General features: G+C 41.0%; 1 protein-coding gene across 1 annotated transcript in view; it reads right to left on the minus strand.

The window, feature by feature from the left end:
* The window catches only part of GXYLT2 (glucoside xylosyltransferase 2), a gene marked incomplete at both ends in the record, with an annotated part of 110,877 nt that extends 86,377 nt beyond the window's left edge, over window positions 1-24,500 (minus strand). The window contains one exon of the mRNA XM_084248073.1: window positions 24,226-24,500. Coding sequence (XP_084104199.1) covers window positions 24,226-24,500 — 275 coding nt within the window. The remainder of the gene's footprint in view (window positions 1-24,225) is intronic.
* Window positions 24,501-25,683: the final 1,183 nt, after the last annotated feature.

Genomic DNA, 25,683 nt, shown 5'->3' on the forward strand with positions numbered 1-25,683 from the left:
TAGCTGATGGGCGCAGCTAGTGGGCCAACATACATCATGTAGTGCAGAGTAGGGAAAGGCCTTACTGAGTGTAGGGTAAGGAAAAATATCAGGCTTTTCTGCCCTCCCGTCATCAGGATAGATGAGGGAACCCTGTGATCATGACTGCATGCCTGATGGCAGGCACCTGGAGTGGGTACACCTGGGCTAAGACTGTGCTTTTAAGGGCGGCATCACAGGGACACCAGGAGAAGCTGAAGCAGAAGCCGAAAGAGAAGCCAAGAAGCAGCAGAAGCCGAAAGAAGCAGCCGAGAGAGAAGCAGAGAAGGCCGGAGAGCCCACATAGAGTGAGGATTTGCTGGGGGCTGGGAGGACTGCCAGCCTCCTGGCCCTCCAGCACCCTTGCCTGCTGTGTACCGTGTAAATCCCAATAAAAGACCTGCAAAAACCACTGAGGACTCTGACTCCTCCTTTACCCGGTCTGCATGGGATCAGAAAACCTGCTCTGTGTCCTGTCCTGCCTCTACACTGAGAAATGGGGAGATCTGACTTGAAGAGGGTCATGCCCACATCTGAGTGGGGAGCCCACTAGGCAGAGTAAATGAGAAGGCATGCCCAGTGAATTCAAGGAGCCTTGCCTTTGGGACTCAGCTGTCATCTCTTCCTCAGCTTCCTGAGTGGATTTTCATATCTGCTACTAAAGCCACCTCCCACATAACTTATATGAAGGGTAGGAAGACACAGTACCCACACCCTACCCTATCTGTGTTTGTTTTCTGCAGTTTCAGTTACTTGGGGTCAACTGTTGTCCAAAAATATGAGAGAATGAGGGACAGAGACAACATTCATAGACCTTTTATTACAGTGCATCATTATAATAATTGCTATATTTTATTGTTGTAAATATCTTCCTAACTAATTAATAAATTAAACTATCTTAGTTCGGAGTGTACAGGAAAAAACACAGTACCTATAGGGTTTGGTACTGAGATTTCAGGTATGCACTGGGATCCCTGGAACTTATGCCCCACAAAATGGGGGATACTGTAATGCTAAAATCACAGCCAACAAAAAAGATTTCCATCAAAACATCCAAAATATGCTGAGATTAATGCAAACATATTTGCTTTAAATTATGCTCAATATTTAAAAACAGTATGATCCAAAGATACAAACTAAACAACTGCATTAGCTCAGATATCTAAAATGTGAGCCATTACCCTGCAGCAAAGAGAATGACTCCTGCAGTATATAAGTTCAGCCGTACATACCAGGGTTCTACATGAGTAAAAAATTTTAACTTTAATAATCATGGAAAAACTAAGTCAAATGATTAGAAGACTCCATTTTATTCTCATATTGGTAAAAATTAAGGAAAAATAAGAGCTGGTTCATAGAAGCTTCAATATGGATGGGAAGATGGAGGCCAGTGGCAGCAATGCTAGGGGCAGGGGAGGCAGCCCATTTGGCAACATCTAGCAGTAATGAAGATACACATACAACCCACACTCTTCCAGTTCTACTCCTAGATATGTAACCTGGAGAAAGCCTTGCACTTCTGCATAAACCCCAACCAAGAACGTTCAGACAGCCCTATTGACAAGAGTTAATTATTGGGAAAAATTTTGCTGCCTGTGCACAGGAAAATCATGAATATATTTGTTATCTTTAAGTGAAATACCACATAGCAGTGAAAAATGAACCAGAATGTGCTTATCTTTATAAGGCCTAAGGGGTGGGGGAAGAAATTTTCAGAAAGAAAGCCAAAAAAGAAATTAAAATGATATCCTTTATGTGAAGCTTAAAGAAAGGAAAAAACAGCACAACATGTGCTTCACAGATATATGTAATAAGAGCAAACTTTTATGAGAATAGTAAATATCAAATGCTGGATAGTGACCATTAGTGTGGGATTAAATTTTTATTTCTTGGGCCTCCCTGGTGGTGCAAGGGGTTAGGATGCAACCTATGAAGCTGTCCGCAGCCACTGAAGCACAAGTTCAGTCCCCCGCCAGGGAGCTACCCACGTGGTATGGCAGACCTCTCCTGTCTCGCCTGCTTCTCCCCTCAGCAGTGTATTTCTGTCAATCTGCCTGTTCTGTTCCCTACTCTCTCTGGTGAATCCTCTCACTCCCCCCATCTCTGCCCCTTACCCCAGTTCTTGTATGCATAAATAAATAAATCTTTAAAACAATAAAGTTTTACTTCTTAAAGTGAGTACAGGGTACACAGAAATTCATTGTTAGTATTTGAAAAATACTTTTTTTTTTTTAAATTAAAAAGGTCTGTACTCTGCAACTCAGCAGGCAAACTCTTTTGCAGGCTTCAGTACTTTGGGACAGCATGCAGAGAAAACAGGAGCTGGAGACTGCGGCCTTTCTGGGTGTCTGGTGACAGGTAGTAAAAAAGGAAAAAAGAAGTCTTTCCCATTGGCAGTTCAAGTATTGGTGGTTGGGATTTAATGAGTCCTTGCTGTTCCCACTGCTTTACCTCTCACATTACATAAAACAATCTCAGGCTTCAGGTAAAAAGAGCTTGTGTTGTGTGGTCACAGAGAACGATCAAGTTTAAAGGTGCATAAGTGGTGTGCCTTTCACCAACACTGATCAGCAGCACACTCAGCAGTGCTCAAATGTTACCCCTAACAGTGAAGATCACGAGAAGTTCATTTGAGGAACTCAGGAAACTGGACCCCTTGAATCACGGGTGGTGGTGGGGAACAGGTTTGGGGGATTCTAGCGCGGTTCTGACTCACGGCTACTATGTTCTTATTTATACTTTATTTTTTATTTTTTTAAGATTTATTTATTTATACAAGAATGGGGGTACAGGTCAGAGGCGCCCGAAGGTGAGAGAATTCACCAGAGAGAGCGGGGAGCAGAACAGGCAGACGGACCCAAGACACTGCTGAGGGGGGCAACAGGCGAGGCAGGAGCGGTCTGCCATGCCATGTGTGTTTTCTCCCTGGCCAGCCGGGAATCGAACCCACGCTGCAGAGGCTGAGGACAGCTTCACAGAGCAGCACTAGACCCGCTGTGCCACCGGGGAGGCCCTTTATTTATACTTCAATTAAGAGGACCAGAGCGAACGTTGGCTGTCCAGAAATTTAGACCTGTTGCTAAGGCTGGAGTTGATGGCACACTCCTGGCCACTATGCTGGCGGAGCCTGAATGGGAGTCAGCTTAGCATAGTAAAAAGCAGAATCAACAGATGGCAGGCAGATCCCTGGTGATGTTCATTGAGCACCTGGATCCAGGTGCAGCTACCTTAACCTTGGACAGTTCAGCTTAGAAGTGAATTAATCCCCTTTTGCTTAAAACCAGTTTACAACAAACTTAAAATTTATAGCTTAGCATTCAAAAAAAGAGTTCTAAAGTAGATCTAAAAATATGTTTCTAATCACTTAACTTGTTCATCCTCCTCATAGTCGCCCCTTGAGTCATCCTTGGAAATGTTAGTAGGACCATTCTTTCCTTGGTGCTCACTGCAAGCACTCTGACCCTAGTCTGTTTGCTAATCTGCAAGTGCCCACTCCACAGAGACCCCAATTCAGCAGTTTTTGTTGGGTTCCTGGAGTTTGCATATTAACACAGGTGTATGATTGTCACCCACAGTTCAGCTGCAGCCAAGAACTAATGATCTGGGCTGACTTCTCCTTTCTCCTCCAAACTCTTCCTCCATCCCCTCAGAAGTGCCCAAATTCTATCTTCAGCCTTTTCTCAGAGTATTCTCTTCACCTCTTGCCTTCATGAAAATATGTCTGCCTGGTGAGGGTGCCATCTCCCCAGTAAAATACCCTAAAGGCAGCTTCTTCCTTCCCTGCCCAGGAGACTCAGGGTTGCAACCTCCTTGCTCTTCACTGTTACCCCCAGACATGAAGTCATCTTCACAGTAAAGTCTGAGGATGAAACGATTGCACCCTTTCCTTTTTCTTGTTGGTGTCATCTCTCAGCTTCCAGTTACTCCTCTTCATTCACTGAAGAGTTTAGCATGTGGCTCCAGTCTTCCTTCCTCCACACCTCAAGTTCCTGTCATCACTCTGCAGGACGTCAAAAGCTATTTAGAAGATGCTTCCAGCATCCTGATCCTTCAGTTCTGTGACCTTCATACCCAACACCTTTTCCTTTTCTCTATCTGAGACACCCAGGTCTGTGTTCATATCCTGAACCTTTGTGCTAACTGTGTCTCCCACCTGGAATGTTCTTCCCTGGCTCTTTGCACAGCACTTCCTTCTCCTTTGGACAGGAGAACCACCCTCCCTGACTACCTTACAAAGGCAGCAACAAAGGAGCAGACTTTATTTGTTAAGGTCTTTGCTTATTTTCTTCTAAAATCTTCCCTCAGCTGGTAATTACATAGGCTTTCATTGGAATTCATCTCAAGTATACAATATATATACAATCGATGTACGACAGTGCAAATAAATAAAAATGTCTTTAGAAAAAAGATCAGTCCACAATGTACATTTTCAATTAAAAAACTTAAAACATCATGTGTTGAAATAATTAAAGTTTGTAAATAAAAACAAAATCTCTTCCCATAATGCTTTTGTGGCATATTACATTCTGTTGTTTATTCAATTAAATGTATATTTTAACAGCTGCAGTAATAATGTTCATATAATTCTATATCCTAATTTTTAATTTGCTTTTTTCTCTTCTTGTTACTTTTTAATTTTTCACAGCCATCATTTTTAATTTTTTTATTTTTTTCCATTTTTTAAATTTTATTTATTTTTATATCATTTTTCATTTTTGCACAATGTATGTGTTTTCATCTTGGTTATAGTCCCCATACAATTCTCACCGCCCTTGTTTTGATCCTCCTCCCTCCCCTCCTCCCCACCGTAGTGTGTCTCTGGTTTATAGTTGCATCATTTTTACTGACTACCTACTACCCCATCCAACTCAACTCAAACATGATAACTTGTCATAATTTCCCTGTTGTCAGATTCTTCCAATTATTTTTTTAAAAGATTTATTTATTTATGCATACAAGAACTGGGGTGTAAGCCAGAGGTACGGGTGGTGAGAGGATTCACCAGAGAGAATAGGGAGGAGAACAGGCAGATCTACTGAAATACACTGCTGAGGGGAGCAGCAGAAGACGCAATAGAGGTCTGCTGCGCCATACGGGTTAGCTCCCTGGCGGAGGATTGAACCCATGCTGCAGTGGCCCGCGATAGCTTGGTAGGGCTGTGTCTAACCCCTGTGCTACCAGGGAGGCCCTCCTTCCAATTATTTTTGCACTAGAACATATGTGGGTTAGTAGATTTCTTTTTCTTCTCTTGCATAAATACCTTAGACTCCATTTCTAGAAATGGAATTACTGGGGTAAGAAGCTATTACCCTGTCAAAAATGGTTTCTTAAGTTTACCCAGGAGTTCTCAGGAAACACCAGGAACATGAATAAAAAAAAAACACAGCAAACACTATTCCAGCCACCTCTAAGTTCCTTGCATGACATAGGTAAGCATGGACCTGGCTGCTGAAACCACAGAAACCAAGCTTGAATAGAGCACCTCCAAATCCCACGTACTCCAAGGGGTGCGGCATCAGGTGTAGCTACCACTTAGACACTGTAGCAAAGAACATGAGGCCATAGTGAGATAATTATCCCACTTTCAGTTTTTCAACAATGTCAATAAGAAAATCTAAGCTTTGTGCTAATATGACTCGAACAGCTTTTTAATACCTTCAGCAGGCAAGAACACCAAGTTAGAAATGTACAATACTGTTTAATTTGCTTAGTGCTTGACTTGACAATTACCTTCTATTTATACGTTATTGCTGACAACTTAAGGCAGCGGTAGAGTTTCCTTTAAAAATAAATATACTTAGGATGTAGAGAAATTAGAACCTTCTAGCATTGCTGGTGGGATTGGAAAATAGTGCAGCTACTTTGGAAAACAGCTTGACAGCTCCTCAGAATGTGAAATATAAAAATACCATATGACCCAGCAATTCCTCTCCTAGTTATATACTCAAGAGAACTGAAAACATATGTCCACACAAAACTTGTACTCGAATATGCATGGCAGCTTTATTCACAATAGCCAAAAATTCCAACCCAAACACCCATCAACTGATGAATGGATAAATAAAATGTGATACATCCATGCAAATATTTAGCAGCTAGAAGTACTGATACTTGTTACAACACTGGTGAACCTTAACAACAGTGAACTGTGAACCTAGTAAAAACACAAAATCCCACATATTTTAATGATTCCATATATATGAACAAGTCCAAAACATCAAGCAGTTTAATGGTTATCAGGGGCTAGTGGGGCATGACTGTTCAATGGGCACAGAGTTTCTTTTGGGGGTGATGAAAGTATTCTCAAATTAGATAGAGAGGATGGTTGCACAACTCTGAATAAACTAAAAACCACTGCATTATAAAAGATATTTGAATTACATTGCAATAAAGTTGTTATTAAATAAATGCATTTGACATTTAAAATGAAACAGATTTAAAAAAATTTTGTATTAGCAATGATAGTGTAGCCACATCACGAGAATGGTGGCACCGGGATGGGAACATCCCAAGTTCCGCAAACAAACACCACCCCAACTGTCCTGGCTCAACTCCTCCCTGTGTGCAACTGAGAAATGATGCTCAGGATAACGGAAGGAGCTCTGAGGGAGAAACAGCCTTACCACCCCCACATGCCTGCAATGAAGTGTCTCCTTAATGACTTGAAAATCACAAGCATGTGCCTTCAACTTCAACTTCTGGAATGTATAAATAATGAAATACAGTACTTATGTGTAGTGCTATTTACTTTGTAGCCTATTACTGCGAAATACACTGAATTATTAAAGTGAGTAATTGGTTGGAGTCAGACCCTCTTTTCTGCCTTCTCCTGCTAACTCCTATCGGTACTTCTCCTTAACTGACAAGCTCAACTCAGATAAACTTGGTGCTGTGATATAGGCTGGGCCATTAGTGTATGCTTAATGGAAAATCATATTTATTTACAATACAGACTAAAACAGTGACACTAGGAACTAGTTTTAATAGGTGAGAACACAGAAATATTTGGGGGAAATGTTAGAAGGTGACTTTTAAGAAGTTGAATATGTTCACCTTAGGGGAAGAATACATTAGCAGAATCCTCCTCCCCAGTAGAAGCTTTTACAAGATGAAACCCAAGTTACTTAACATGGAGAAGCTCTGCAAATAAGCCAGAGTGGCAGTTTGGGAAGTGGATGGGACACCTGGATAGTGCCCCTAGAAGGGGAGGTTGGTGATGGGTAATTATATTCACAGTAAGTGTTGGCAGCGAGAGGTATTAAAAAGTTCCCTGCAAACCACAGGTTTGAGAATGCATAAATCCCTTGACAAAAAAAAAATCCCCACTGAAGCCGGGAGCAGACCTTTCACTTAGAAACCCAGACATAACACTAAGGACTTTGCTAACAGTTAAATCACTTTTAATGACCCAGGGTTTGGAGTCAATTCAAGAATTAATATTCCAAGAAAGTCAGAAAAGCTGGCATTTGCTTTGGAGCCATGGTTTTATATGACTAGTGTCACCAGAGCGCCAAGTAACTGGCAGGAGGGGTTGCTAGAACTATATGAGGGGTGCATTTGATTATCAGCAGTGTGTATTTAGTTCGGATCATGATATTTGAAACACAGCTGTATATCTAAACAAAGTCTAGGTCGAACGCACAGAGAGGTAGTAATTTTGTTTGCCTCTACATGTCCACGTGCTTGCTTTTAGACTTCGATGTAGACTTATTGGGTTTTTTTTTTTTATATGAATTTTATTTATTTATTTATTTATTTATTTATTTTTGAAGAAGAGTTGCTTTTTTTTTTTTTTTTTAATAGAGGCATGTTTTATTTATTTGTTTGTTTGTTTTGTTTATACAAGCACTGGGTACAGTCAGAAGCGCGGGAGGGTGAGAGAATTCACCAGAGCCAGAGCGGGGAGCAGAGCAGGCAGAAGGACCGAAGTACACTGCTGAGGGGAGCAGCGGGCGGCAGGAGAGGTCTGCGCGCCATGCGGGACCCTCCTCCGGTGGCCGGGCAGCAGCTGGGGATCGAACCGGCGCCGCAGAGGCCACGGGCAGGTTCGCAACCCAGCGCTCAACCGCTGCGCCACCGGGGAGGCCCTATTTATTTATTTTTTGTGGGACCCTCGCTGGTGGCCGGGGAACAAACCGGTGCTGCAGAGGCTGCAGGCAGCCTCGCAGCCCAGCGCTCAACTGCTGCGCCACCAGGGGAGGCCCTGACATATGGGTTTTATGGTAAGTGACAGCACCAAGATTCAAACCTGGGGAGCTGGACTTAGAGCCTATGCTGTTAATCATTATGCTGTATTTGGGGCCACACACAAATGAGTCAGAAAAAGGAATTACAAAACACAACAAAGCAAAAAACGGACAACTATAAATCAGAGACATCCTGCAGGGGAAGAGGGAGAGGGATCATAGGGAGGGAGGGAGGAGCACAGGGGACTGAGGTGATGGTGCATGGGTATTGGTGAAAGACACTCTACTGGGACTACACCTGAGGGGGTGGGGGAAAGAAAATACTGTTTAAAAATGAACAATGATGTAAAAAATTTTAAAAAATAATATAAAAAAAAGAAAAAGGAGTCCTCTTGGGGCCTCCTTGGTGGCGCAAGTGGTTAAGCACTGCATGTGAAGTGAAGCAATCTGCAGCCTCTGCAGCACGACCAAGGAGCTAACCCACATGGTCAGGCAGACCTCTCCTGCCTCGCCCGCTGCTTCCCTCAGCAGTGTTTCAGTCAGTCTAGCTATTCTGTTCCCCATTCTGTCTCTGGTGACTCCTCTAAACCTCCCGCATCTCTGGCCTGTACCCCAGTTCTTGTGTGCATAAATAAATAAATCTTAAAAAAAAAAAAAAAAGAAAAAAAAAAGGAGTCACCTTTGGGTAGATGAACTTCTCAGGGATCCTGACTCAGTGATCTGAGCATAGACTGAATTTCAGCTGCCCATTCCATGCCTCCCTGGTGTGATCCCACACATGCCTTCACTAACTGTATTCGTCATCCATTCATTTGCCATTAGCTGAGGCCATGGACAGCTGTGTTGATAATTCTTCACCTTCCATAATTTAACAATACTGCCTGGACTAATCCTCATTTTAATTTTTTCCCCTTATGATTGTTCCTGACATTAGGACATTCTATATCTCTATCTCCCTCTTTTTTCCGAATTAAGATGTTACTGAAATTTTAAAATATGCACCAGCAGTGCTAGTTTGAAATAAATAGCTGGTGACATACAAGAATGAAAATTACATATTTTGCAAAAGGGCATTTCGATCTCATTTCCTGAATAAAAAAAGCATGACGGACTTGCCAACTTAAAGGAGGAAAAATGGTTTCCCCACTAAATCTATCCTCCTACACCTCAGGCCACTAAGGAATTTTTAAATTTTTATGACAATTTGCATAGCTTAAATTGTCCTAAAATCACACAGGTAATGCTGCATTTTAAAATGTGTGTGAAGAAAAAAAGTAAATATAGGCATGCAAAATGGGGACCCCATAATTCTAATTACATCATCACTGTTAATATTTTGGTATATCATCTGCCACAGTTATACCCTCTATAGGTGGATGTGTAGATGTAAATATTTAAAGATTTTTAAAAAATGGTAATTTTTTAAAACTCATTTTTTCTCATTTTTTCTCTCTTACAAACAAAAACAACAACAAACCCCAAAGATTTATAAAAGGGATCTCCTTGAAAGGGATTTTAGCAAGCAATCAAAAGAATTCTAAACTTGACATTTGTTCCCAACCACGTACAGTACATGTGGTAAGCAACCTGGATCTAAAAGCACATGGACCTGGCTTCAATTCTAGAACTGCTGCTTGGTTTTCCCATCTGGGGCAACCCTCAGTTTCCCCATCTGTCCAATGGGCATATTGATTATAGTAGACATCTGCTTTTGATTTGGAGGTTTCTTATTAGCATCCATTTCCAGGAAGGTAAGAACATCTGAATTTCCTTTTGGGGGAACCACTCCTATTATCAATCCAGAAGTTTGGAGGGGCTGAATCATCACCACTATCACATCTACCCTGCCACCTATTCTCCCAACCCCACAAGTCATAACCTCCCAAAGCCTGCCTGAGTCTGTATCTTAGCCCTAACTAACATTTGCTGGAAGCTTCTTGTGTGGCATACACCACACAAGCATTTTACCTGCATCATTTCATAGCTGAATTTACAAAAGAGCCCAGATTTGCTGAGAAAAATTACTCAAAGTCACACAGCCAGTTAGCATGGTATTTTTGCAAAGAAAGACCATCGAATAGAACTTTTTTATTTGATGTTTTATTGGCATTTTATTTTTTCCTTTATAGAGGTATCACTGACTTAATATTCCCTTAATATGACTTAAGGGAATAGGTTCACACTCTTCAGATATGTGTTATCACTCCACCCCCACCATTCAAAGCACCCGAGTCCTTTTCCCTAGGCCACTGGGCCCCTCCCTCCCCTTCTAGTGGCCTCAATTCTGCAGTCATATTTCTGGGGTTGTTTTAGTTTACAACAGGCGCAAACACCACAGAATAAGGCTCTGTGTTGGAAAACAGGACAACCCCTGGCTTATGACACTGTTATCAGCCTTACAATCTGTGTCCAGCACTGCATCTAGTGCTCAATTATAGCCTAGAGGATGAGGTTGGCAAAAGACTATACAAGGCAGTTAGGTCAAGGAGTTGTTCAAGAGGAGGGGATCACTATGGATACCTGCCATACAACTCTGGGACCCACAGGAATCAGAGTAGGAAGCTTGAATGCTTTATGCTCACTGAAGCTAATCTTCTGGTGCCCTAATGCCCCAGGTCCTTTTTATCCATTACCTCTTGCTGGTACTGGTTCTCCAAACACATCAACAGGTACAAAGGCAGCAGCCTGAAAGTCTATCTCCATTAAAATCCATAAAAACTAAAAATAAAGAGACAGAACATACCACAAATGCTGAGTGGAAAAAAAAAAATCAGGAGTCACATTCCAGTATGACAATACGTAGAATATAACTGAAGAGGACTTCAAGGTAATAGTTACAATGTTCCTCGAAATCAGAAAAACAATGGATGACGTAAAACAGGAATGAAAATATGAGGCAGGTGCAAATAGAACAGATCAAAAAATTTACTATGGCCAAATTGAAAAAATACAATCTAGGGCTTCAACAGAAGACAAATCCAAGAATTGGAGAGAATTCATGATCTCATTCAAAAAAGTGACTTTGGAGAACATACAAATAGAACAAAACAGAGAAAAAAGAATTAAAGAGTGAAAATAGTGTAAGCCCTTAGGGATAATCCAAAGAGAAGAAACAACCGTATTGGGGAGGGGGGTATCAGAAGGAGAAGAAAAAGAGAAAAGTCTAGAAAATGTATTTAAAGAAATAATTGTGAGAACCATATCAATCTGGGCTACCAAGCTGGCATGATCCAAGAGGTGCAAAGACTTCCAAACAAAATAATACCAGACACCAACAACACATACCAAGATACATTATAATAAAACTGTGAGAAGTCAGTGACAGGACCAAATACTAAAAACATCAAAAGAAAAAAGTGGGTTCTATAAAGGAACACCAATCAGACAGTCTAGTAAAAACCAAAAACATGGCAGCATACACCAGAGGAGATGTGAACCCATTCTCCTAAATCATGTACAGTGTTATACATGTTATCTCAATAAAGAAAAAAAATGTTACCTCAATAAAGAAAACAAACAAACAAAAAGCATAAATACAATAAAAAGGGATTGTCAGGAGAGATTTAACATACTTAGAAAAGATTTCTGGCCTAGAATCCTTTACTCTGTAAATTAAATTCAAGACAGGAGGAAGAATAAGGAGCTTCAGTGAAAAGAAAATATTTAAAGAATTTATTAACACCAACCCACACATGAAATGGGTCTTAAAGGAGTTACTATAAAGCAACAGAACATACACCTGAGAGGAGAAAGCATACATTGTACAAGAACGATGTAAAATATATATAAAATAATAAAAAAAGAGAACCACAAAAAAGAATCTGAATTCACAAGCAAAAATAAAACAAATAATAAAGCAACATAACAACAAGTATAGAGATAACAGACACCTAAATTACATAACAGAGGAGAAGGATAGTAATAATATAGCCTATCAGAACAAGTTTCAGACCAGACTGTCCAATGGGTCATCATACACTAGACTCAGCAAAAATTTCAAACAAAAATCAATGGAAGTAACATATAGGAGAATGGAAGTAAAACCTAAAAAAGTATATAAAAGGAAGAATCAAAGATTAAAAAGACAAACCAAAAAATTTTATGTTTAAATATAAAAATTATATATATATAAAACTTATGTTGTCATAAACACCTTAAATATAAGTGACCTAAATTCACCAGTTAAAAGGTATAGAGAGCTGGATGGCTTTCAGAAAAAGTCCAACCTTTGTGTTTACAAAAAAATCCAACTTACCAGCAAAGATAAGCAGAAACTTAGTGTTACAGGTTGGAAGAAAATCCTACAAGCAAATTTTAATAACAATAATAACAAGAAGAAGTCAGGAACAGCTATATCTATATTAGACAAAATAGACTTTCGATTTAAAAAGGTAGTAAGAGATAGAAATGGATATTGTATAATGATTAACAGTTAACACAAGAAGAAGAAATAACACTCATTAATATATATGCACCAAATGATGGAGCATCAAGAAACATGAGCACAGATTGTTCCCCATCTCACCTGCTGCTCCTCTCAGCAGTGTATTTCAATAAATCTCCCTTTTCTTTTCTCTACTCTGTCTCTGGTGAATTCTTTCACCCCCATGTTTCTGGCCTCACCCCAATTCTTTACAAAAACGAGAAAAAGAAAATAAAAGAAATGAATATGAGATAATTACTAACAGAATGATGAGAAATACTGACAACAGCATAATAATACTAGGGGATTTTAACACCCCACTTACAAATATGGACAGATCAATAAGGCAAAGAATAAACAAGGAAACAACAGCTTTAAATGAGGAACTAAAAAAATAGGTTTAACATTTTAAAGAACATTTAAAGAACATTTTAAAGGTTTAACATTTAAAGAACATTCCACCCCAAAACCACTCCATATATATTTTTTTGGTGCACATGGGACATTTTGAAGAATAACCATATGTTGGGACATAAGTCAGTTGTCAGACTACAAAGATTGAAATTATACCAAGTACTTTCTCTAAGCATAATATCACAAAATTAGAAATCAACTACAAGAAAAGAGTAGGAAAAACAATGAATACGTGGAGACTTATAGCTTAAAAGCTATTGGGTAAAAAGGATATTAAAGAAATGTAAAAATACCTTGAAATGACCAAAATGAAGATACAAGCTACCAGGATCTATGGGGTACAACAAAAACAGCCTTAGGAAGGAGGATAATTTCATGACCACATAAAGAAGCAATAAAAATCCCAAATAATCTAAAGCTAAACCTAAAACAACTTGAAAAAGAAAAACATATAACCCTGAAAGGTGGTAAAAGTAAAGAAATAATAAAAATAAGAATGTATACAAAAGAGAGACCAAAAAGAACATACAAAAACAAAACAAAACAAAACAAAAAGAAAGAAAGAAACTAAGAGTTGGTTCTTTTTGAGGATAAATAAAATAGACAACTCCCTAGCTAGGCTAACCAATAACATGAGAGAGAAGACATTAATAAACAGAATCAGAAATGAAAGAGGAGAAATTACCATAGAAATGTAAAGGATTATGAGATTACAATGAATAATTACACCAATAAGTTTGATAACTTTGAAGAAATGGACACATTTCTAGATCAATACAACCAGGGAGAAACAGAAGAGTTGCATAACTGATGACATGTGTGGTAACTGAAATTGCAATTAAAAAAAATTGCCCTAGATAAAAAGCTCAAGGTTTTAAAGATGGCTTTAAAAATGAATTTTTCAAAAATGATTTTATTTATTCATGCATACAAGAACCTGGGTACAGGCCAGATGCATGGGAGGGTGAGAGGATTCACCAGAGACAGAGTGGGGAACAGAACAGGCAGACTGACTGAAACACAGTGCTGAAAGGAGCAGCAGGAGAGACTGGAGAGGTCTGCCGTGCCATGTGGGATTCTCGCCAGCCGGCCAGGATCGAACCTGCACTGCAGAGGCTGCGGACATCTTCATAGCGCTGCACTCAACTGCCTGTCCCACCAGGGGAGGCCCTAAAAATGAATTTTATCAGCACTTTAAACAAGAACTAATGTCGACTTTGCTCAATTGTTTTTAAAAATACAAGAAGAAAGAATATTACCTAACACATTTTACGATGCAAACTACTCTAATCCTGATACCAGATAAAGTCAGCACAAGAAAAGAAAATTATAGACCAAGATCCATGATGAGTATTGATGCAAATGTCTTCAACAAAATATTAGCAAATCAAATTTGACAATATATCATAAGGATTATACCTCATGATCAAGTGGTACATATTCCATCAAGAATAGCTTAATATGAGGGCCTCCCCGGTGGCGCAGCGGTTGAGCTCTGGGTTGCGAAGCTGCCCGCAGCCTCTGCAGCGCCGGTTCGATCCCCAGCTGCTCCCCGGTCACCGGAGGAGGGTCCCGCATGGCGCGCAGACCTCTCCTGCCGCCCGCTGTTCCCCTCTGAAGTGTACTTCGGTCTTTCTGCCTGCTCTGCTCCCTGCTCTGGCTCTGGTGGGTTTTCTCACCCTCCCGCGCTTCTGGCTGTACCCAGTGCTTGTATAAATAAAAATAAATCTTTAAAAAAAAAAAAGAATAGCTTAATATAAAAAAAAAGAATAGCTTAATATGTTAGTCCATCAAGGTAATGATCATATCAACAAAAAATAAAAATTATATGATAATATCAGTAGATGCAGCAAAAGCATTTGATAAGATTCAGCACCATTTGTGATAAAATCTCTAAACAATATGGGCATAGAAGGAAACCAACAGCCCACATAATACTTGTTGGTGAAAAACTGAAAGCTTTCCATGAAAGATTGGGAATGAGACAAGGATGCCTCGTGCAGCCATTTCTGTTAAGCTTACTGGTAAAGGTTTTGGCCAGAATCATCAGACAAAAATGAAATAAAGAGATTCCAAGTTTCAAAAAAAGTGAAACTATAGTTATTCAAAGATAATATATAAGATATCTAGAAAATCTTAAAGACTCCACCAAAAAGTCATTAGAAACAATAGATGAATACAGCAAAACAGATGATTACAAAATCAAAACACAATTAAAACACAAAAAAATCCATAGACTTTATTATACACAAACAACTAACGAGAAACAAAAGAAATCAAGAAAATAACTCCATTTGCAATTGTTTTGAAAAGAATAAAATACCTCAGTTCCTCAGTTTACTAAAAATGGAGCTACCATATGACCCGGCAATTCCACTCCTAGGGATATACCCAAAGGACACAAAAATACTGATTCAGAAGAACACCTGTACCCCTATGTTTATTGCAGCACTATTTACAAAAGGTAAAACCTGGAAACAACCCAAATGCCCAAAAATAGATGACTGTATCAAGAAGATGTGGTACATATACACCATGGAATATTACTCAGCAATCAAAAAAGATAAACTCATGCCATTCGCAGCAACGTGGATGGAGCTAGAAGGCATTATGCTCAGCGAAATAAGCCAGAAGGAAAAAGAAAAATATCCGATGGTTTCACTTATAGCAGGAATACAGGGGAGCCACATAAGACATCAGTGTAAAAAAATAACAGTACAAAACACAACAAAGCAAAATCAGATATACCGCAGGGGAGGAGGAGGGAGAGGGATGAGAGGGAGGGAGGGAGGAGCACAGGGGACTATGGTGATGGCACACGGGTGGACTGGTGAAGGAAATTCTATGGTGTCTACACCTGAGCGGGCGGGGAGGAAGCAAATATTGTTTAAAAATTAACAATGATGTAAAAAATTAAAAAAAAAAGTAATAATATAAAAAAACACAAAAAGAATCAAATATCTCAGAATTAACCTAAGAAGGTAAAGGACCTATACAATGAGAACTACGACATTATTAAAGTACTTGGTGACATAAGGCTATAGAAGAACATCCCATGCTCATGGATGAGAAGAATCAATATAATCAAAATGACTATTCTGCCTAAAGTGATATGTAAATTTAATGCAATCCCCATCAAAATGCCAGCAGTGTTTTTTCAAAGAAATTGCACAAAAATATCAAAATTTATATAGAACCTAAAAGGCCTTGAATGGCAAAAGCAATACTGAGAAAAAAGGAGAGAAACAGAAGTCAAACTTAACTATAAAGCAACAGTTCTAAACCAATATGGTATCAACACACAAATAGATACATGGATCAATGGAATAGAATTGAAAGCTCAGAAATAAATCTATGTGCTTATGAGTACTTAATCTATTATAAAACAGCTACAAGAATACAATGGGGATAGGACAGTCCCATTCTCTTTCATAAATGGTGCTGGGAAAAGTGGAAAGCCACACATAAAATTTAGATCACTCTCACTCCATACACAAAAAAATAAATTCCAAATGGATTGAAGATTTAGATACAAGACCTGCAAAATAAAATAGATAATGATAACATTGGTGGTGGCATAGACCATGAAATCAACAATAGAGATGCTTTTGGAGATTTCACCTCTCTGCTAGGGAAAAAAAAGTAAAAACAAACAATTGGGATGATCTGAGGTTAAAAAACTTTTACACAACAAAAGAAAATAAGATTAAAAAGACTTAATGGGAGAGAATATTCACACATTACATAAATGACAAGTATTCAAGATATACAAAAAAACTCATACAATTCAACAAGAGAAAAATAAACAGCCCAATTAATAAATGGGCAGCAGATATGAACAGACAATTCACTGAGAGGATATCCACAAGGCCAGTTAACAAACTAGAAAATGGTCATCATGGCTTCTTTTTTTTTTTTTAATTTATTTATTTATACAAGCACTGGGTACAGTCAGAAGCACGGGAGGGTGAGAGAATTCACCAGAGCCAGAGCGGAGAGCAGAACAGGCAGACTGACAAAATACACTGCTGAGGGGAGCAGCAGGTGGCAGGAGAGGTTTGCGTGCCATGTGGGACCCCGGCCCGGTGGCCTGGGATGGAACAGGCGCTGCAGAGGCTGAGCTCAACAGCTCAACCCAGCGCTCAACAGCTACGCCACCGGGGAGGCCCCATCACCGCTTCTAAGGGAGATGTAGGTTAAAACCACAGTTGGTTCTCACACCCATGGGACTGGCATTGTTAAAAAAAATCTTCAACAACAAGTTTTTGAGAGAAGGCAGACAAAGAGGAACCATATTACACTGTTGTTAGGGATGTAAAGTGGTACCTTAAGAAACTAAAAATGGATTTACCTTAAGAAACCAAAGGATTTACCTTAAGAAAATAAAAATGGAAATACTGTATCAGCAACCTCACTCTTGGACATCTATCCAAAGAATATGAAACTATCAACATAATACAATATATCCTTTATAGTGTTTATTGCTATACTATTTACAATAGCTAGGTCCAAGGAAGCTGCCTAAATGTCCATGGATAGATGACTGGATAAAGAAGACATTGTATATCCACACTACAGAATACTATTCATCCATAAGGAAAGATGAAATGCAGCCATTTATAGCAAAATCGAGGGAGCTTGAGGGTATTATGTGTAGTAAAGCAAGTCAAAATATCATTGACAAACTGTGCATTTACATAGCAAATGATAGGATAAGGAAACCACTTAGAAAAACTAGTCGATGTTTATAAACACCACAAGGGCTCTAAAGTTAAGAGGGAATGGAGAGAGGAAGAGACTAAGAGTGAAAAGGGAGGATAAAACAAACTATTCAAAACCAGTGAGATGGGAGAAAACTTTTTGGGGTTTTTGGGAAATAAAAACATTCCCTTTCCTAGGTGAAGAAGTGGATGATTCTGGGACTGGAGAAGGAAATATACATGACAGGCTTGGAGCATCTTGTGGTGCCAGAGAGTAAGGAAGTACTCAAAATAACAAATAGGAAAACAAAACCCAAAAATGTCTAATGTGAAATACATCAATGAGGGTAGGTCAAAGCACAGAAGTCAAGCAAAGGAGCCCCCATTGGCCAAAACTGCATCAATTTCATCAAGAAAATAAAGTCACACTAGATAGCACTGTTAGTAGCACTAGATAGTCACATTAGATAGTAGTTCAAAGTATAAAACAGGCATCTATAGACTCATGATGATATAATGCCTGGAAAAAAAAAGATAAATGGAAAGAAGAAACAAATCTCTCATGCAGAAGAATTTCAAATAATTTATATACCTACCCCAGACTCAAGGAGGGAGAGCATAACTCTCTACTCCTTAGGTGTGGGCTACGAATCAGATATCCCTCTAAAGAGTACAGTATGGATACGGCGGAGAGGGGAGAGAAGAGTACATTTACGGTGAGAGACCGGATAAACACCACCTCAGGCAGGTGGTCAAGGTGAATATTAGCAGGCATAAATCATGTTGGCCGTCTACATGCTTGACAGGATGGGATGAAAATGGCACTTCACCTCTATGGCTTTTTCCCAACAACCCATACTCCAGAATGACCACAAGTAAAACATGAGACACATTTGAGTATATGGCATCCTCCAAAAGACCTCACCAGTGCTCTTTACAATGCTCAAGGTTACCCCCAAACAAGGAAAGTCTGAGAAACTGCCATGGCCAAGAGGGGCTGCAGGAGAGTGACAAGTACATATAATGCCACGTTCTGGGGGTGGGTGGGAGGGGGAGGATCCTGGAGGAAAAGGACATTAGATAAAAACAAACCAATATTCATAATTATGCAACAATATTATTATTCATTGTAACACATATCTCATGTTAGTGTATGATTTTAATAATAGAGGAACCTGGGTGTGTGGAAACTGTACTACTTTCAATTTTCCTAAAAATAAAATGTATTAAAAGGAAAAAGATTCCCTCTTTTTTTAAGGATGTTACTATTAAAAACCTTTATCGTCCCCTAAAGGATATGGGAGTGTTTTGAAAATAATTAAATAATGTGTAATTTAATAATATGAGTAAGTATGTTGGCACATGGTGGATACTGTATTCATTCAACAAATATTTATTGAGTCTCTACTTGAAGATCACCTCTGTTCTAGGTGCCAGTGGCACGATTAGTAAGACATGAAGTACACCTGAAGAGGGAAGAGCAAATAAAATACAATTTTCACAAAATGATGACTGGTATTAAAGCTAAATAGGATAAAGGGAGTAGAAATGATGTGAGGTTCTGTTTTCCTAGGGTGGCTGAGGAGAAACCCTGAAAGCACAGGTCTGAGAGAATAAGGGCGCTAGCCACACAAGGATGCTAACAAGACTACAGCACAGGGAAGAAGTAAAAGGTGCTAAAGTAGGGAGGAGTTTAGGGTATCTGAGGAGCGAGTGTGGCTAAAGTGGAGCAAATGAGGTGGAAGGTGGCCAGAGCTAAATGCATTGGGATCAGGCAAGGGCTTGAGGGCCATACTAAGGAGATGTATTTGATTTTTGGTGTGATGGGTAGTCACTCAGTGGAGGGTTTTCACCAACAAAGTGACCCAATCTAGTTTACAAATTTAAGATTATTCCAGCACTTATGTGGGAAATGGACTATAGAGAACACTAGAATGGAAATCAAATATGAGGCCACCACGGGTTCAGATATCAAGGATGGAGCTGAGGTGCTCAGGAGTAACCCCTGAAATAGAAGACATGGTGGAATGGGGATAAGTTTTGAGTCAAAACCAATAGGTCAGTCTGAATGTGCACACAGAGAGGGGGGCCAGGGGACTCAGGCAATCCACAAGACTCAGCAACAAAATATCACAGCTGATACCCAAGATCCAGGGCCCTTTAGCGTGCTCTGGGGCTACCAGTGAATTATAGAATAACCTCAGACTCAGGGTGTTGTTATTGAACATCATCGCTCTTAAGTAGACCTTTATTTAGATTTGAATCCTCTGAGAAGACGTCTTCTCAGGATCTGAGAAGGGAACTGCAGGGAATGGTGTCTTTTTTTTTTTTTTAAAGATTTATTTGTTTATGTATACAAGAACTGGGGTACAGGCCTGAGGTGCAGGGGATGAGAGGATTCACCAGAGACACAGTGGGGAACAGAACAGGCAGACTGACTGAAATACACTGCTGAGGGGATCAGCGGCCAAGACAGGAGAGGTCTGCTGCGCCACGTGGGTAGCTCCTTGGCTGCCTGTGGATTGGACTCCTGCTGCAGAGGCTGCGGATAGCGTCACAATGCTGTGTTTAACCCCTTGCCCCACCAAGGAGGCCTGGAATGGTGTCTCATGATGAGCAATATGCTGAAGAGACTGCCAGGTATAACATGTTTTCTGTATTGTGAACCCCCTGCTCCCCAAAATTCTGGGGCAGCAACTATTTACTGTTCCACAGTGAGCATCTGGCCCAGATAATATGCACAACGAACATTTGCTGAGTGACTATGGATTAAATGGCAGAGGAACACAACTTGGCTTAGAGATAGCCTAAGTCTCCCTTAGAAACCATATTTTAAGAGAAAATAGCAATATACAGGCCAACACAGAAGAAGAATAGAGTTCAGGAGAGGGTTAAAGCTGAGTAATCAGTAAGAGTTCTAGGCTACGGCCAATAAAAGAGGAACAGAGTGATTTTGCAAAAGACAGCACAAAGGGCTATGCAATAGTCATTGCGGGGATTTTACAACCAAACTTGATGATCTCATCACAGGTTCACCAAATGCAGAGCTGGGAGAGACCTTAGGAAACTTCTAAATCAATTCACTCCTGTTACAGATGAGGAAATTAAGGTGAAATTAATGTCTTGGGACCAGAACCCAACTCTCTGGACTTCAGATACCAAATTCTTTTTTCATAATGCACTGATTGGCAGTTATATTAAACTTCCTTTTCCATATGTGAACTCAAAGAGAAGTTTTCAGAAGCAAGTTGGACAGTTTTCTAAAGCCTAAAGGCTATTTGCAGATAAAATTCTCCCTTCAGGATTCAGTTCCATGACAAACAAAGCATCTCTCTTGAAAAACTTTTCCTCTTATCACTCAATGAAAATGAAGCAAACCCATTATGGCTTCCTTTTTAATATGACTGCCAGGAAGCTTAGAGCTAAATTTATTATTTTTATCTTTTCTAAAAAATTATGTTTACTGAGGTAACACTGATTTACAACAAGGAATATGTTTCAGATATATAGGTTCACACCTCCACAAATGTATATTTTACAGCAAAATTTAACATTCAATCTTTATAATAATAGTGGCCTCAATTTTTGACAAACAGTACTTATTTCTCCCTCCTCTTTCTATTTTTTCATTTTTTAAAGTATTTCAATGGCTTTATTGTATATGTGTGTTTTACTGTGTCTCAAATTTTCTTTGGAAGTCGGCCAGGTATAAATCACCAATAGATGAAAATAGAAGGGATTTCATTTCTCTTTTGCACTGAAACTGCCACTGACAGTATGGTATCCCTTTTCAGATCCCACCCTTGACCTAAAAAGCTCAGACCTTACCTCCTGGCTTGGTATTTATATAGAAGGGAGGTCACCACAGGACAGATTGCAAACAAATGAGTAGTTATAAAATTGTAGGGTCTGCCTGCTAACTAGGCAAGTCACTGGAAACTTCTCCAAAATGAAAACAAGATGTGGAAGGAGAGGGCTGTTAGCAGAGCTGACATGGCAGAACTTTTCTTACAGCAGTACCCCGGTGAGGCAGTGCACCGGGCCACGATGGTCAGCAGGTGGTGGCCTGTGTCACGTCCAACTACCTCCTTGTGCTGGCTACGACCACAAGTTTGACCTTCCCAGGCCTGAGAAATGAGATCATGTAGCCTTCATCTCTTTTGGATTCTAGCCACGTAAAGAGATTAAAGCACTTGTTTTTTTGAAAACACAAGGCTTTCTTATCCCTCCCTAAAATGAAATTCCTCCTAGACCACAAAAATTTAACCCAGGCAGGATTAGGAAAGTAATAAAGGAGTCCATGCACAGATCTTCCCTCTTGCTTCCTGACTGCTTCAGAATCTTCTGTTGCCATTTCTGCCCAGGTAGCAAAAAAAAAAAAAAAAAAAATTAAAAAGTCCAGAAAATGTTAACTTCTCCAGAGGATACTGGACTTTCATGTTTATGCATTTGAGCCTGACACTTGCTGTGGTATTTATTTTTCACTTTCCTGAGTTTTTAAATTTTGTTCTTTATTCCCATGGTGTTGGACATGATTTCCATGATAATCTAAGAGATATGTTCACAAGAAAAATGGCTTCAAGAGGTACTGCTACTCATGGAAATAGTCCTTCCTTAAAACATCCATTTGGATTCTGTTCCCGATCTCTTTCTAGTCAGCCAATTTGTTCAGAGAGACAAGAGGATGCTGCCCCAGTGTTCCCAGCACCTTGAAGAATGAGACAGCTCAAAGAAATCTGTGATGTCACTTTAGCAGAAGCTCAATAAAATTATGAAATGCAGGCAGGGAAATGGAATAACATCAGCGTAGCGGGTAGGCACCCAACCAGGGCCCAGACTGCCAGCATCTTTATAGTTCTTACCACATTTTATCTGAGTCTTGGACAAATAGCTAAACCTTGGGCAGTGCTTTCCTCATCTGGGATATCAAATTAGTGCTTCTTCATAGAGCAGGCTCTCCAACTTTGTGTGCTTCAGACACAGTGGGAGGGTTTATTAAATCACAGATTATAGACCTCATGTCTATGGTTTCTGATTTTGTGGGGCCGGGTAGGGCCCAAGATTCTGCATTCCTAACAAGATCCCAGGTGATGCAGAGCAGTTGGTTCAAAGACCACACTTTAAGAACCTTTGTCTTGGGATTATGGTGGGAATGATACAGTTAAAACATAGAAATTAAGTGTCCACTTATGATTATTTTTATGTACTGCTGTCAGCACTGTGCCTGGCAAAAGGTAAGCTGGTTAAACGGTGTTACTGTCTTACAAGACATAGTAAGCACATAGTTGAACCACGATATAATCCAATATAAGAAACCTCACTCTATCAGAATAGGAAAATCTATTACATTCCAAACAGAAGAGCCTCATTTTTAAGAATGCATACATTCATAAGATGTTCATAAACGGTTCTAGACACTTATAAGCAATTGTATAGCTCATTGGCAGTCCACCTAAAACTTCTCAGTACCAACCTGTATTTTTGTCATGAGTCAGAAGAAAAACAAAAGCTGGTGCAAGCTGTATATTGTTGAGGTTTCGTTTTTCCTCTTCATTACAGTAAAAGCGCCAAAACAGATTTAGTCATTATGGGCAAAAAGAATTCTTCAATTCATTTTAAGTAATTAAGGAGCCCAGCAGAGGCAGACGTTGCAGTGGCAGTTAGAAACAAGAACGGCTTTGAAAAGGCGGCGGAAAAAAACCCAATACAAGACACCGGGATTGTTAAGAAGCTCTCCACAACAAAGGAAATGAAGGCAAATCCCTAACCTGCGGGCGCTCCAGCAACCCTAAAAGCCAAAGATAAAAAGCTCTGATGAAAAGCCGAGTCGTGTGAAGCTTCGTGTAGAGAAAGAAAATATCAAGCATTATGTCCAAGAACCAGACGCTTTCCAAGTAGGAAGAGGATCCTTTGACCACCCTTGAGTCTTAGCACAAGGAACTGGGAACCCCCCTCTCTGTCCTTCCCGTGTCAGTATCACTACTTCCAAGTAGAAAACTTTTTAATAAACTTAGGTCGAGTGCCACTTCTGTTCTGGCGGTTCGATGTTGAGCCTGGGGCAGCCAGTCCTTGATAAACATCTAACTTTTCCGAGATAATCAGATCCAAGTTTTTGGTTAAATTCGCCAATGAAACATGAGAAGTTGATAAAGCATTCTTGCATTGCGAGGGTTTTTGAAAAATTAAACAAATGGCGCATATCCGCAAGAAGCAAAAATACGCCTTGCCGTGACAGTTGAAAAAATGGCACATAGAAACCACTTTCCTCCAGACTTTAAAGAAACGTACGTGCTTATCAACACTGCGCTTTAGGGGCACCCCACGAGGGTGGCTCTCCATTCCTCGCCAGGTAAGCCATGCAAGCGGGCAGCCCGCGAGTGAAGTTGGAGTCTACCCTCCGCCCCCAAGCCTGCCTTACGCTGAGCACGGAGGACAGAGCGAGACACGGGTCCCCACATGGGATTCTGGGGCTGCCACGACTCACCTCGCCAACTTCTCCAGGCTCGCCGCGCCCCGGCGACCGGCTCGGGGGCGCAGATGCGGTGGCCGAAGCCTCCCGGCACCTCGGCCACCCCGCTGGAGGGCGCCGAGGCCGGGCCGGCGCGCGGGGGCCGGTGCCGGGCGGCGCGGCGGGGCGCTCGCGGGGCGCGCTGGCGGCGCCGGGGGCTCCGCTCGGCCGGCGCGCAGGGTCAGCAGCGCCAGCAGCAGCGCGGCCAGCGCGAGCAGGAGCAGCGCCGCCGCCTTGCTGCGGAGCTTCATGCTGTGGCGCGGCGCCGGCGGCGGCCCCGGGGTGGCGCGGCCCCTTTGCGCATCGCCGCGCGCAGAGCGGCGGCCGGCGGCGGCACTGGCAGGGCGAACGCAGCGGCCGCCTCCCCCGTCCGAGCGCGGGGCACTGGGGTCCGGGCGGCCGGCCGTCTGGCAGCAGCCGCGGCGGCGGCGCAGGGAGGGGAAGTGGGAGCCGGGAGGCGCGAGCCCGCGCCTACCGTACTGTGTGGAGTAGGCGCCCGCCCCCCACCCGCCAGCCGCCGGGCGCTCGGGCTCCGGGAAGCGCAGCCTCAAAAGTTCTCCCTCTCTCAGCTCTTCTTCTCCTCACTTCTTTCCCGCTGCCCTCCCCTTGCGGCTCTTCCTCAGTCGCTCATTCATTCACTTACCCTCCTGTTCCATCCACTCTTCATCTGAGCCCTTTATTCTGTGTCTTTCCCTCATTTTTATCCGTCTATCTGTGCACTCATGCACCTCTCCTTACATCCAGTCAAGCAGGGTCATCTGACCTCTTGCCCAGTGCAGGGCCGGGCACTTGGTGGATATCTGTTGGATAAAGTCACTTCAGATCCATATAGCCTAAAGACGTTACAGAATGAATTTCGAAGTATGGGTTTGAAACCTGACTCTGTGGCTTACTGGCTTGGTGAGCCTGAACAAGCTGCACAACTTTTCTTTTTTAATTTCCTGTGCATGCAAATAAGGAATGTTAATAATGCACTCCACAGAGGCATTTTGTGGACATTAACTTAAATAATGCATTAAAAGAAACGAGCACAGTGCTTGGCTCACAATAGCTGTCCAGTAAAAGCTGAGATAACTTGTGCAGTAAAATGTCGCTTATACTATATACATAAGTGCAAATGTTATTTTCTTGCTGACATAGCTTTGAGATGGAGTACTATTTTCACGACCCAGTGTAGGAATGGATTCTTCTGAAACTTTGACAGACACAATCACCAAATCAAGATTCTAGAATTCTCCAACTATTTTTCCAGGGCATCTATAGTCACCCATGTGTCCTGAAGCTTTAGGACACATTCCCTTCTTATTCACCATGACCTGTCAGCCAGTATTCTATTAGCTCTCCTTTCATCTGGCCACAGAACAAAGAACTCTAGTTACAACAATGTTCCTGAGTTCCTATAAAGTTCCATGAGTGGACCCTTTTGCCAAACAG

The sequence above is a fragment of the Talpa europaea genome (genome assembly GCF_964194135.1).
Source record: "Talpa europaea genome assembly, chromosome: 11".
NCBI lineage: Eukaryota > Metazoa > Chordata > Mammalia > Eulipotyphla > Talpidae > Talpa > Talpa europaea.